Source organism: Danio rerio, chromosome 1 (genome assembly GCF_052040795.2).
Source record: "Danio rerio strain M-AB ecotype USA chromosome 1, GRCz13ab, whole genome shotgun sequence".
Taxonomy (NCBI): domain Eukaryota; kingdom Metazoa; phylum Chordata; class Actinopteri; order Cypriniformes; family Danionidae; genus Danio; species Danio rerio.
In genome coordinates, this window is record NC_141021.1 from 11089309 (window position 1) to 11102694 (window position 13386).

The following is a 13386-nucleotide window of genomic DNA, read 5'->3' on the forward strand; positions in this document are numbered from 1 at the left end:
ACGATCCAAAAGGCACACAGGTCATAGGTGTTTTTGCATACTTATTTGTTTATAATATATACCGTGGATTATAATATAATAAACAGAGAGATTAACTCTTTGTCATGGACAATATTTCTAAAAATAAGCTTGAAATGTCATCTGTAGCAGGGTAGTGGCTGACGTCATAGACAAGTGCCCCAAGATCACTGTAGTCCCTTTATAGCCTAATGTTGGCTTTTCAATTCTTGTGTTTGTATTTAAGATGCAAAAATGCTCAAAGTTGTATTTTCGTGTGAGGATTATACGGCAGGACAAAGCATGTAACTGTAACGAACAGTGTTTTAACACAGAGCTTATTATTTGCAATCTTCGAAAAGCCTATGGGAAAATACCATAGGGATTTTCACGAGGTAACCAGTTTTATGCTAGCAGCCGATTAGCCTACAAAGTGACATCATAGTTCCTCCACTCTATTTACTAGCAATTTTAACTGATGCATTGAAATTTCACTGAGCATAGTCTACCGCCAATGTAATTAACAACTGAACAAGATAGATATACACGAAGAGCGTGCTTGCTTAACTTTACTCTTAATGAGATGTTCTGACAGCTCTAATTTTCCATGTATGTGTGGAGCAGGTTGCAGAGTGGAAGGTTGAAGGTGATGATGCTCTGAGCTTCTCCAGTGTAGACATCATTACACTCAAGCACTGACCTCATTAAAACATATACCACCCATTTAGGAAACATGATTGGAGTTTATTGAAGGCTTTGGTTAATTACTAATTAAGCAAGCTGTTGACAAACAAAGAACAAGGAGTATTATTCGCGAGTCCAATGAGTTTCTGCCACAGTAATTTATCTACAACTCATCCTTGCCTTTGGAGAAAACTTTAAGTCAGGAGGAAGGACATGATCTAGATTTCTATAAGAGGTACAGCTAGGAGATAATGGGTCATATCAGACCTCTCATGGCTATTTCACTTGCTTAAAAGCAATAGTTTATCTATTTAAACTAGGAAGTTTAAACCAGTTAGTTTTGACAAGTGTAACTAAATGTGGAAACCAATACTTTTTGTATTACCTTGGTGAGCAGTAAGACTCTCTTCTGCAAGCGACGGACCAGTGAGTCCTGGTTCTCTCGTTTCTTCTGTTCTTCTTGAGCCTTGGCGCGCAGCTGAGCAATCTCGGTCAGGAGCTCAGAGCGGGCCTTTTCCACAGAGCGAACACTGAAAGAGACAGATAGAAAAAAGCCAGAACATTAAGATGGAGCAGCTCTGGGGAGAACACAAAGAACTGCATCCTCTACATCCTGGAAGGTCATTTCCTTATAACATAAAAGCTGCCTTCTCAGTGTTCACAGTAGAGTATACGGTCTTTGTTGCTGGGCCATTCAGGGAAATGGTGCACAATGTTTGAAAGACAGTGAGCCATAAACAATTCTTTGAAAGAGACCTGAATAAAGCCCTGGGGACGGTAAATGAATGTGTATGTCTGATGGTGATTAATCCATACAATATTTTTCTAAATGGGCACCAACTAGTCTGAATGTGCACACTTCAGTTTGGTTCTCATTTGAGACCAGTATTGCCAGGACTGCAATATTTCTCATATTGAGGACCTTGTTGTCAGCATAAAAAGACCATATATGTATTCTGTATACATTTTTAAACGTCTGTTTCTGGTTTATAAAATTGCAAGCTATTATAAAGATATCATACCTTGATCAATGATTTTTAGTGATCTATACAAGCATATTGCTGATATTTCCCTGCAAAATTGATTTTCAAGGCATTTTCTGCTCATACACAGAACAATTTTTTTAGAGCACCATTCATTTCAAATGCGTATATTACCAATCAACAAATCTTTACACTACAGAAGAAGCTGAAATGACAATAGATGTATTAAAGTCTGATTTACAGAAGCTTAAACGTGGTGCTTAATATTTTGAAATTCTAAATAAATGTTAAAAAAAAAGCAATGTAAACAAACGTAAACTGCCAGTAGTGGCTGAAAGTATCTACCTGGCTTAGAATATATTACAGTTTCATTAATGAGCAAAAAAAAAAATCAAAGTTGTTGATAATATTTTATCTAAAATGTGAATCAAGAATAACCACTTGGATATTACGATTGTCCTGCGCATATGTGTATAAAGCTAGTTCTGTAATCAGCGGTAAATTAGGGCTGCACAATATATCATATCAGCATAGATATAACAATGCAAGAATCTTCAAGTCACATCACAGGATCAGCAATATTCAGTTGGGAATATAATTAACCAAAAAACATTAAAAAATTTTAATATTTAATTATGTATACAATGAAGATTACACAGTGTTATTTTACATATGCTTATTGAATTTTTGTACCTGAATACTGTTAGATTCCACAGAAAACCCTACAACCATTTATTTCATATGTATCTTTTATTCTTGTTCTGTCTTATACATATATACGTTATGCATGATTTATTTTCCTGCAAAATAATTCGAATTAATCTAAAACTATCAATTCTTTAACGTTGTTGCCAAAAAACTGCATGCGATAGCCAAATCACGAATAATCATTCTGCGATATTGACATCTATTCGTGAAGCTTCTCTGTAAACTATGACCCTTCATAGTAAATAATGCTAATATTAAACCAAAAAGAACATGCAAATGCCACATCACATTTTTACACAAAACTGTTTAAAATAAGTCCAGGCATGAAATGATGGGTCTGCTGACACAGAAAAAAAAAAGCATGAAACATATTTCATAATGTAATGTCAATTTAAAGAACTCCTATAAACCATATGTTGTGATCATGATGTTTATTAATTCCATTTAATCAAATGAAAGCACTTTCTGTTTATTCTACGCTATAAGGATTCTTCTTGGCATATTTGGTTGTTTTGCGCTACTCAAGAGAGAGTGCCCTCTGGCCTTTTGGAAGAGATTCACCACTAATCACTTTACTGTACTTTCCTAACATGATTCTAGATTGCAAATGTGATTTTGTTGATTTACTATTTATATAATAATCAACGAAATTAATGGCAAATTCGTCAGCGCACAGACTAGTGCTTAAGTGCACCGACATATAGCACAATGGTGCTCACGGCGACCCGAGTTTGATTCCCGGCTTGATGTACGATGCCGATCCTTGCCCTTTTTCTGCTCCCAATGCTTTCTTTACAAGAAGCTCGGCCAGTGGACAAATGGTTGTGCCCAACTAAGCCTGGATTCTTTTTATGGTTCTGGTTTTTCCATCACTTTGGTCAGTTGGTAAAGTTTGTCCCTTGCCACTGGCTTGCTTGGTTTGGGACTTGTGTAGCTGCACATTGATGGATTTGCTCTTCAGTGTTTGGATTTTTGTCAGTGAAAATTAACTAAACTTAAACTTAAAGTTTTAATTTCAATATTACTTCTATGTAAAGCTCCTTTGACTCAATCCAAATTGTAAAAGCGCTATAGAAATAAAAATGAATTGAATTGAATGGATGGATGATTTTTTAACTAAATGAATACAACTTGTTTTACAGGATTTCCATTTGTTTAATGCAAAGCAATTCCATATTTCCCTTCTATACTGCTGTTTTTCAAGGATGCAGGGGCAACCAAGATAGATTCAACAATATCTATCAACCTAAAATGCCAAACCACATTTTTGATACAGGCATTTTACACCATTTACATTTTATAATCACTTCATCTTCATCATCAACATTCAAGATACTCGACAAAAGGCCAGTACATATACAGAGCGTTGCATTATCAGTGTATGTCGTCATGCTTTAAACAGAAAATGGACATCTAAACAGTAAGTAACATGGCAGCACGTATTTACATGAGAGGAAGGGTTTTATTTACGTGTGCATGTGTCTTCTGGAGATAAAAGAGGGATGTTTTGATACAGATAAACCCTGACTGCGAGAGCACTTTTCCACTTGACCTTGCAGAGTGAGAGGAATTACCCACAGCAAGAGTTCAATTCCATCAAATGCGCTGGAAAAGTGTGTGTGAGGCTTTGTGTCTGCTGGATTAAAGGGAGAGAAAGTGCTAAGACTGTACGGCTGGATGTAATTGTGCTTTCTGGAGGTAGTTGACAAGGGAAATTTGTTTGTAGGAGGAGGGCGGGTGAGTTTGTGTGGGCCAGCATTTGCAAGAGCGAGTCAGAATGTGTGTGTGTCCTCATAGCTAAATTGATTAACTCCTCTCATCTCTTCCAGATGCTAACTATCCAGCCCAATTTGAGCTGTAATGAAAATCATCATGGCCTGCCGTGGAGGGTCAATAAGACAATAATGCACAATCTAATCACAAAACCATACTCGTCTTCTATCAATATGACCCAGGTACATACTGAGGCTTATTATGCAAATTGCCTCTATTCGTTAGCGAATAGGGTAATTGATTTAGCTGGCCCAGTTTCTCAACATAGAAGGACTAGTTTAATGGAGCGATTCGACCAAGTGAACCTTGTGAATGCATGCCAACACGCATAACACGCATGTATGTAAAGCATCTATAAGCACTTGTGTTAGAATACAAAGAGGGTGATTTTACGGTCCATTGCTTTATTTCATTACAGAAATAACTAACACAAGAGCAGCCATTGCACTTCTGTTTAAAGGTTAAAAGATTCTTAAACAAACAGCCTGAAAAGAGAAAGCAATGCAGTGTTAACAAGGAGGACATATCCTCCGTATTTATTATCATTTGGTGTGAATTGTAGCCTGTTTTAAGAAGGTTGCAGGTTCGAACCCAGGCTGGGTCAGTTGGCATTTCTGTGTGGAGTTTGCATGTTCTCCCCGTGTTCGCGTGGGTTTCCTTTGGGTGCTTTGGTTTCCCCCCACAAGTCCATGTGGTGTAGGTGAATTGGGTAAGCTTAATTGTCTGTAGTGTATGTGTGTGAATGAGTGTGTATGGATGTTTCTGAGTGATTGGTTGCAGCTGGAAGGGAATCCACATATGCTGGATAAGTTGCCGGTTCATTTCGCTGTGGCGACCCCTGATTCGGCTAAAGATAAAAGAACTACGCCGAAAAGAAAATGAATGAATGAATATAGCCTGTTTTTGAGAAGAGTCACCTATCCACTATAGGCTTCTGCCAGTATCAAATTTTCTTGCTGTGATTAAAAGGTTTTATCACGATACACAGTATTATGATATTAAACTAAGCTGCAACAAAGGTTACTTTAACAGGTATAACAATAGAGTTTTTTGATACCAAAACTAGTATCAGAAACAATCAGATACTGCAGAAATTCTGAAATGAGTATAAGCGAGTATTTGAAAACCGATACAATCCCACCTTTTTAAATGAGACCTATGTTCGCTAGCTTTACCTAACATTGCAAACGCGTTGTCAGTTTCTCTTTACTGCACAGAAGCAGACGCTGGAAGATGTGATTTGCTACCACAATAACCAGTTAGAGCAGTAAAGAAAAGGGTAGTATACTTTTTTATTTATAAAAAAAAAAAAAACTAAAGTCAAAGATCCTTTATGCAAGCAAAGAGCTTAGAATCACCAAGCCCAGCAATAGCTCCCCGATTCCACCATTCTGGTGTGAAAGCGATCAGCCATCCATTGGATATTAATGCTGTCACGATGGCAAGCAGCTGCATTGTTTTTTATTTATTTATTTATTTAAAAAGCGCATTAAAGCTGAGATCCAAGCTGAAAGACGGAAAAAAAAACACTTACTATCACTATCATCAGCACTTTTAATAGTTTATTTTAGACTTAATAATATTCTGTTGTTCTATTGGAATTTTCATTCCAAAATAGATGCCACATGACACTAGCGGCATCTAGTGGCTGTTTCCCAAATAGCACTAGAGTGTCGCCTCTTAGTGATTCTTTGCTTTTTGATGCAAGTCATTTCACTCGGCGGCCATTTTTGAAATGCCTCTCGGGCAGTATGCTTGGGCATTCTGTCTGAATGGGAAAACATCAAACTCTCCAAAATTGCTTGCCAAGCTTACGATTGAATTTCATATTAGGAATCATCAATGAAATTAAACAACACCTGTCCCTTTAGTTTCATTTCTAAACGTCCAAATCTCACAAAATCTGCAGGAACTCATGTCTGGTCCAAGCCCCTCCCCTAGAGTATCGTCAGTCTATAGAGATCGATGACTGGATCCTGTATTAGAATGTGGGCTTTTTTCCACAATATAGCGATCGATAATTGGCTCCTGTACTAGTAGGCGGGGCTTTATTCACCATATTGACAGTTACACTTTTCCCCTCTCCAAAATATACAAGTGACATGTCTTGTGTATTCTAGGCTGTTTCTCAATATGCATTCTTATCTGTACTTGCGTTCTTGTGTCCTCTTGAAACGTCATCAACCGTTGCTGAAGTACTGTTCCAATTCAAAGTTCACATCTTGCCAAGTACAGATAAAATTCCTGGATGTGTACTTGCTCCGCCCCTTTTGCCAAGGATGCTTCGAAAGGTGACTTGTGCGAACTTAAAAAGCGCAGGTATGCCAGAATGCATTGCAATGTAACCAGCGAAAGCTAATGCAGAGGAGAAAACCTGCACGGTTTTAAAAATACTGTTGTGTTACAAATTTAAGAGTTTTCAGGCGAGAATGTAGTTGTTTTAAACTCAAGTCAGCAGTTTATTTATAAAGATAGCGTGTCTTTGGCGACCCACAGCCTGTCAGCACTAGCTTCGTCATCACCTCCCCCACCGAGAGCAGCTTTACAGCGGCCAGTTAATCACAGATATACCGCTGGATTTCATCTGTCCATTGTAGTTATTACATGTTATTTACATATAACATATTAATACATTTTGTGCATATCCAATGGACAGTTTTTGGTCTTATAAATCTATTATTTGTTCTCAGGTCTAATTTTCTAATTTTGTTACCATTTGTAATTGTGTTTAATTATGTTATGTTGGAGGCTAATAATTCTTTACGGTACATAATTATTTACTATATTTTTATTCAAATAATGTTCGATAATGTTAAACCATACACAATCTTATTTTTAGAAACTTTTTACTCTTTTAAAGTATAAAAACAGCTGTCTTCAGCAGTAACTTGGCTATAAGTGCTAACTCCCGGGAACTATTGAGAGGCTCCATAGGTGAAAAATAGTTCCATTGAAGTCAATGGAGTTGTCGCAGCTCTCCCTTTCTATGGCTCTGATGTCTACTACATACTTCCAAAATGAAAACCAATGCTGCTTGTTTACATAATGTTTAGGGACAACAAAATCCACTACACATCATATCATAATCATAACAGAATCTTCATTCAACAAGGTTACACGTTTACAGGAGTCAATTGGCTGAAAAATATCAGTAAGAGTTTTTATTTATAAACCTTTTGACAGAGCGAATCAACCAACATACACGTAATTCAATAAAATGAGAGCAACTAAGCCTATCTAAAAGCAGAAATGTGCACTGTCTATTGAAAAGGCTGTCAACAAGACTGTGTAACTGACACACCAAGGCATGTTCGATGACAGTCCACTAATGCATATAACAGCCTAAAATACTATAATTTGAGTCAAAGCCTGTGTACAGCTACAAAGAATAACTATGAATTATGAAAACTGTGTATGATGTCAGATCCAGCATTGAATGTCCATAAAAGAGCCAGTGACTGAATTGCTGTAGTCATCGCAGCCCTGCAGCTGCCATTTGAAGCAGTGTTTACCATAGAAACCCCATCTGGAAACCCATCCTTTCAGTGCCGTTTCAATGCAACAGTGTTGAAGTAATTTGTCATTTTTTAGACAACAAACTACAAAATCTGATGCCAAATAAATAGAAATCGGTTTTGATAACACAAAGTAATGAACATACACTTGAAGTCAAAATGATTCGTCCTCCTGTGAATTTTTTACAGTATTTCCTATAATATTTTTTTTCTGGATATTAATAGCCCCTTAAGCATTCTTTTTTTAGATTGTCTACAGCAGTGGTCCCTAACTGCCGGCCCGGACATCAATTGGTACCGGGAAGCAAAAGAAATGATTGATTACTTCCGTTTTATTTATTATCTGAGTCTAAACGATCTTTTATTTCGAAGGATGACTGTATTCTCTTGGTTACATCTCTGTCCACAAGCAAGCATAAAGAGTAAGAAATGGATGTCTTTGGAAAGTTTCTTTGCGAAGAGGAAAAGGCCAAGTAAAGGACCCGCAAACTGCCAAGAAATAGATCCGCAACCCATTTGTCAACAGATCAGATGAATCCACCATCTCTGTGCAAGAACTGAACAGTACTGTGACGGTTGGGTTTAGGTTGGGGCGGGGGTAGGCGTAAATAAAATACAATTTATTGGGTAATTTAATAAATAACATAAATAGTACTTGATACAACTACTGTTTTTACATTATTGTGACAGTTGGGTTTAGGGTTGAAGTAGGGGTAGACGTTAATAAAATACAATTAATGAGAAATTTAATAAATAATATAAATAATTCTCATTAACTTCCAGCCACAACTGTATGTGATCTAGCAACAACCAGAATGCACCTGCACTAAGTACGAGGTGGTCAAAGGTGAAGCGAAAGCAGAGACTATGACAGAAAAAAACGTATGACGTTTATGTTATTGACATTAACAATTATTTAGCCCTGGTTTAATCAGTTAACCAAAAAAAAAAAATAGAAAAAATGTGTATTTGTTGCCAATATCATTGATTAAGCATCACCACTGAGGTACCTAAAGCAATTATGGTTTGAATCCAAAATGTTATAGGACATTGATTCAAGCCTGCTTCAACTACTGTCTGCAATTAACAAGAACCAAAGACTCACAAAGGCATTATTTTCCACTCAAAGCGAATTGCTTGGCCAAAAAAAAAGCCAATATCTGCTAGAAACAATAAAATGTAAGCTACTTAAAGAGATAATTCACCCAAAAATGAACAATTACTTAATTTACTCATCCTCAAGCGTTTCCAAACCTTTATGAGTTTATTTCTTCAGTTAAATACAAAAGAAAAATATATTTTGAAGCAAGCTGGAAAACTGCAACCATTGTGTTACGTGCCTGGGAGTGTTGCTTTGTTATTCCCTCCTCTACTTTCTGTTTTTATTTCCTGTCAGCTATTCTTCTAAAATCTAGGTGTTATACGATTGGCTCACAGTGTTTTCACGTGTGGACCAATGAGGGATGGATGGGGCTCGTTTAATCGCTCCAGTGATGACTCGCACCAGACTGTGGGGAATCCTTCGTCTCGTCACTGCTCTTTGTCTTTCTGTGTGACACTTGTGTGTTTAACCTGTTCTCTGGTTCGCTTCATTATTTTGAGTTGTACATCTATTCTGAACATCCAAACTAAAATGGCTTAAATTTACTAAAAGGGAAGTGAAAGTAAAGTACGTCACGTGACTAACATATTACATACACGCAGATGATTCTTTGTTAATCCATAAGCAGGGTATATGCAGGAACCCTAAAGGTAATTCTAATACCTTTGTAAGACTTTTTTAAAGAATATTAAGACCTCATCACCACTTCAAGTTCTATTTAGTATCAAACTTTTCACTTTATAAACAGTTGTTGTTAAATAAACCAATGGAGCACAATTATGCAACAGAACTCTGATAAGCTCAGAAGAAACAAAGCTTGAAAGAATAAATTGTGCAGTTGTTTTCAGCAACAGGCTTCAGCCACTGTTTAAACTCGTCTTTCTCCAACTAGCAGTAGACAAAAACTAATTTTCCCATTTTGCCATCTGTTTCGCTCTATGGTTTCACTCCATGTGGAGAGCCCGAACCAATCGCATGGATCGAGCACGCCATTGTAAATATAAGGAGGAAAATATATATATTAAGCTGTTTTGGTATCAAACACTTTGGACAATGCTTAAATTTAAGACCTTGTTAAATTGCGTTTAAGACTTTTTAATACGTTTAAGGGCCTTAATTGTCTCATAAATGATTTATCAACTATTAAAACTTTTTAAGACCCTGCAGACACCCTGATAAGGTAAAAAGCGGGTGCTTCCCTCTGTTTGTTTGTTCTAGGGAGTGCAGTTGTAGTAAGGGGTGTGTGACACCAAAGATGCTTTTTTTCCCATTTTCAGCTTTCTCTTTAGTTATTTAAAAGTGTGGAAGGGTTAGTTGGCAAGTTTAATTTAATTCGTTATTTTCTTTGATTTGACACCACTTAATTTCCTTTCCTCTGTCAGGTTTGTTTCAATTTGCTTATTTGTTTCTTTTGCATTTATTTTACGCATTTGTAAATATACTTTGGGTGATTAAATATTTATTATTTTCTCTCTATCTTTATCATTGTAAATAAAGCTAACCACTTTTTGCCACATGCATTCATAGCAGCTAATGTCTCAGGGGAATTGGGTTGTCATAAATATGTTTAGCCCTTTCATCCTTACGGAGTATTTGTTTTTCCTACAGGGAAGTCAATTGTTACAGGTTTCCAGCCTTCTTTAAAATAACTTATTATGTGTTCAACAGAAGGAAACTCAAACAGGTTTGGAACAAGTAAATGTTGAGTAAATGATGATAGAATTTTCATTTTTGGGTGATCTATCCCTTTAAGAAACCATTCTGGAAAAGAACCAGAGACAGCCCCAACTTCTTCCATATAAGACAAAATGACAGCAGACTCATTACTTTGCAAAGCTGTTTTAGACGACATCATAGTTCATAATTAGCCCAATCTCAACACTCCGCTCATTAGTGAGATTTGATATTGTCAGAGTTTGGTTTGACTTGACTGCTCAAGTGACGAGCCGCAGCACCGACACGCACCGACTCCCATCCACCAATTACTGTCCGACAATTAAAGCAAGAGAGAGACCAGAAAGAGCTTCAAAGAGATGGGCTAATGCTGGCCGGAGAATCTCCAGAAAAGACCCCATTACTGCCTTTGAAAAAACAGCACAGGATGAAAAGAGACCCACATTAGAAGCCTTGTCAAATAATGACATTTGTATGCACAAAAAAAAAGTCACACAGAGTGTTGGTGAAATGAGAGAGACTGTCCTGACGCTTGGCTTGAGGGACGGATCACACGCTCTGAAGTAGAGCTGTCACTCACAAGCGAAGGTTCAAAAGAGACTGTCCATCTCCATTCTTACAGAGGATGTCAAATTTCAGAAAGCATGAAGTGACAGTGAGACTAGACTGCATCAAAAATTTAACATGAAATTTCATCAGATTATAGGTACTCTGTTCTATGATATGAAGAAGAAAAAAAAACTCAGGAACTGTAGAAATTAGACTATTAACTGAGTTTTATTGTCATTATTATTATTACTTCCCATCAACTTTAAAAAGTTACAAACACCAGTAGAAGTTATACGGAACACCTACTGTAAACCACAATTAAAAGTCACAATTCATGGTATTAACATACCATTAACTACAACTGCTAGCTTAATAAACTACAAATTACTAAGTTCTTACACATTTCCAACTTTAAATTCCAACACTTTTCAAGCACTTTCAATGTGCATTTTTATACTTTTCCAGCACCTAACAACCACGGTAAACTACATTTACTGTATATATGCTGTATTCACTTTTTCACATTTAAATCCATTTTGCTATTTTAAAAAACACAATATGCAGTTTTAACTTAAAGTGTTGAAAAATTAGCTTAGTCAGATTGTGTCTGGGTGTAGAACCAAACTTTCATTCATGATATTTCATGTGCAATGCTATTAAATCCTTAAGAGAACAATTTTATACACTTGCACAAATGCTCCCAAATATATTTTGAGCCTGCATAGCTAAAATTTCAGGCGTATATGCAATTTCAAATTCAAGCAGGTTCAAGCACTTTGTCCAAAATACAAGCACTTTACTAACCTTGAAAACTCTATATTAAAAATCAAGCATTTTCCAGGATTTCCAGCAGCTGTACAAACCCTGTAATTAGCTGCTTATTAATTGTAAGTATGATAAAAGTTGGGTTTTGGGTATGATTAGGGCTGTAGAATATTATTATACTTTATAACTACTAATGCACAGTTAATATCTTAATAATAGTCTGGTAAGCCAGTAGTTAATATAATTAATTGTGACCTAAACTAAATAGTTACCAATTATAAATACATATTAAATGATAAATATAGAAATATAGCAAAACAAAATTTAATCTCTGAATGCACTGAATTTACTAGGTATGCGTTTTAGCAAAATGTTAATATTAATTTTATTCTTTAAATTCATAATATTTATTAATGAGCATTTGTTTTAACCAGAAAATGGTAACTGAACAAAATAAATTGCTTTATTTTTTTGTATTATAACAGGGTTAATTCACCACAAACAAATTTCTTAACTCTATAGCAATACTAAAATACTGGTATCACAGTCTAAAACAAATACAAACATCTCTAAAAACACATTTTATGGTATTTTGACCAGTTGGATTAACAGTTTATTTGTTATGCGTTTGAGTAAAATAAATATTTAATTTTGCAAACAACTGATGTAAAAAAAAATTAAAATATGCCTTTATATTATGTTTATATTCATATGCATATGTCATATTATAATATGTTTATATTAATTTTTAGACAACACAATAGCAGTTTTAACTTCAAAAGAGTTAGAAAATCAGCATTTTATGGAATCACACAATTTCAAAATGAATCATTCCTTAATTTGATCATTTTGTCATTTTATGAAGAAAAGACTAGAAATTTGTTACAGAAATTAAACAAATGTGATCAATTTACTTAAACAAATGCCTAGTAAATCCAGTACACGCAGAGAAATGTAGAATTGAAGTTGTCTCTGTGTTGTACCTACACATACATAAACATCTTTTAATAGATTCTTTTATTTAAAAGGCAAACTATAAAGCCACTAATAACACAAGTTAAAGTACTAAACTGGCTTCTCTTCAGCTTATTGCACTTGAATAAATGTTTAAAGATGTTAATGTAATGACAATGCAATAATGGCTGACAAGAAACCATACACTGTAAACCCTAATGTTGTCTTTACTTAAACAATCAAGCAAAGTTGACTGGACATTACTTAAAATTTAGCATTTTGGTCCTGTCACCTAAAACTATGAGTTAATTCAACTTGTATACAATGAAAATGCATAAACTTAACATTTCAAGTATAGTAAGCTCAAATTCACAATTAATCCTTGAAAAAATAGGCAGTTTTTAATGTCGTCTTGATTGTAAAAGTCTAATATGTGCAACCTTTTAGCAAGGTCTCTTTTTAATCAGAAAACAAGGCTTTATGTATAATTATTCACCATAATGGGAATAAATGCCTACTTATTTTTCTTTTAAACATTTTTTCATGGTACATTATATAACTACACACACAGACACACGCTGAACTGAACAATTTAAATATAATTACCAAACCGGCAAGTTAAATAAACGTAAACATGCAAGTTTTGGGAGACTCTGTTACTCAGTTAAATTGAGGCAACGAG

General features: G+C 35.5%; 1 protein-coding gene across 5 annotated transcripts in view; it reads right to left on the minus strand.

Moving 5' to 3' along the window:
* Positions 1-13386, minus strand: part of mad1l1 (mitotic arrest deficient 1 like 1) — a 131886-nt gene that overhangs the window by 79281 nt on the left and 39219 nt on the right. For 4 of the 5 annotated variants that reach the window (XM_087235329.1, NM_200912.2, XM_087235330.1 and 1 more), the window contains exon 11: positions 1067-1211. In XM_087235329.1, coding sequence (XP_087091455.1) covers positions 1067-1211 — 145 coding nt within the window. Of the gene's footprint in view, positions 1-84; positions 1212-13386 lie in introns of all 5 variants that reach the window. The other variant, XR_015475593.1, reaches the window with a different exon arrangement.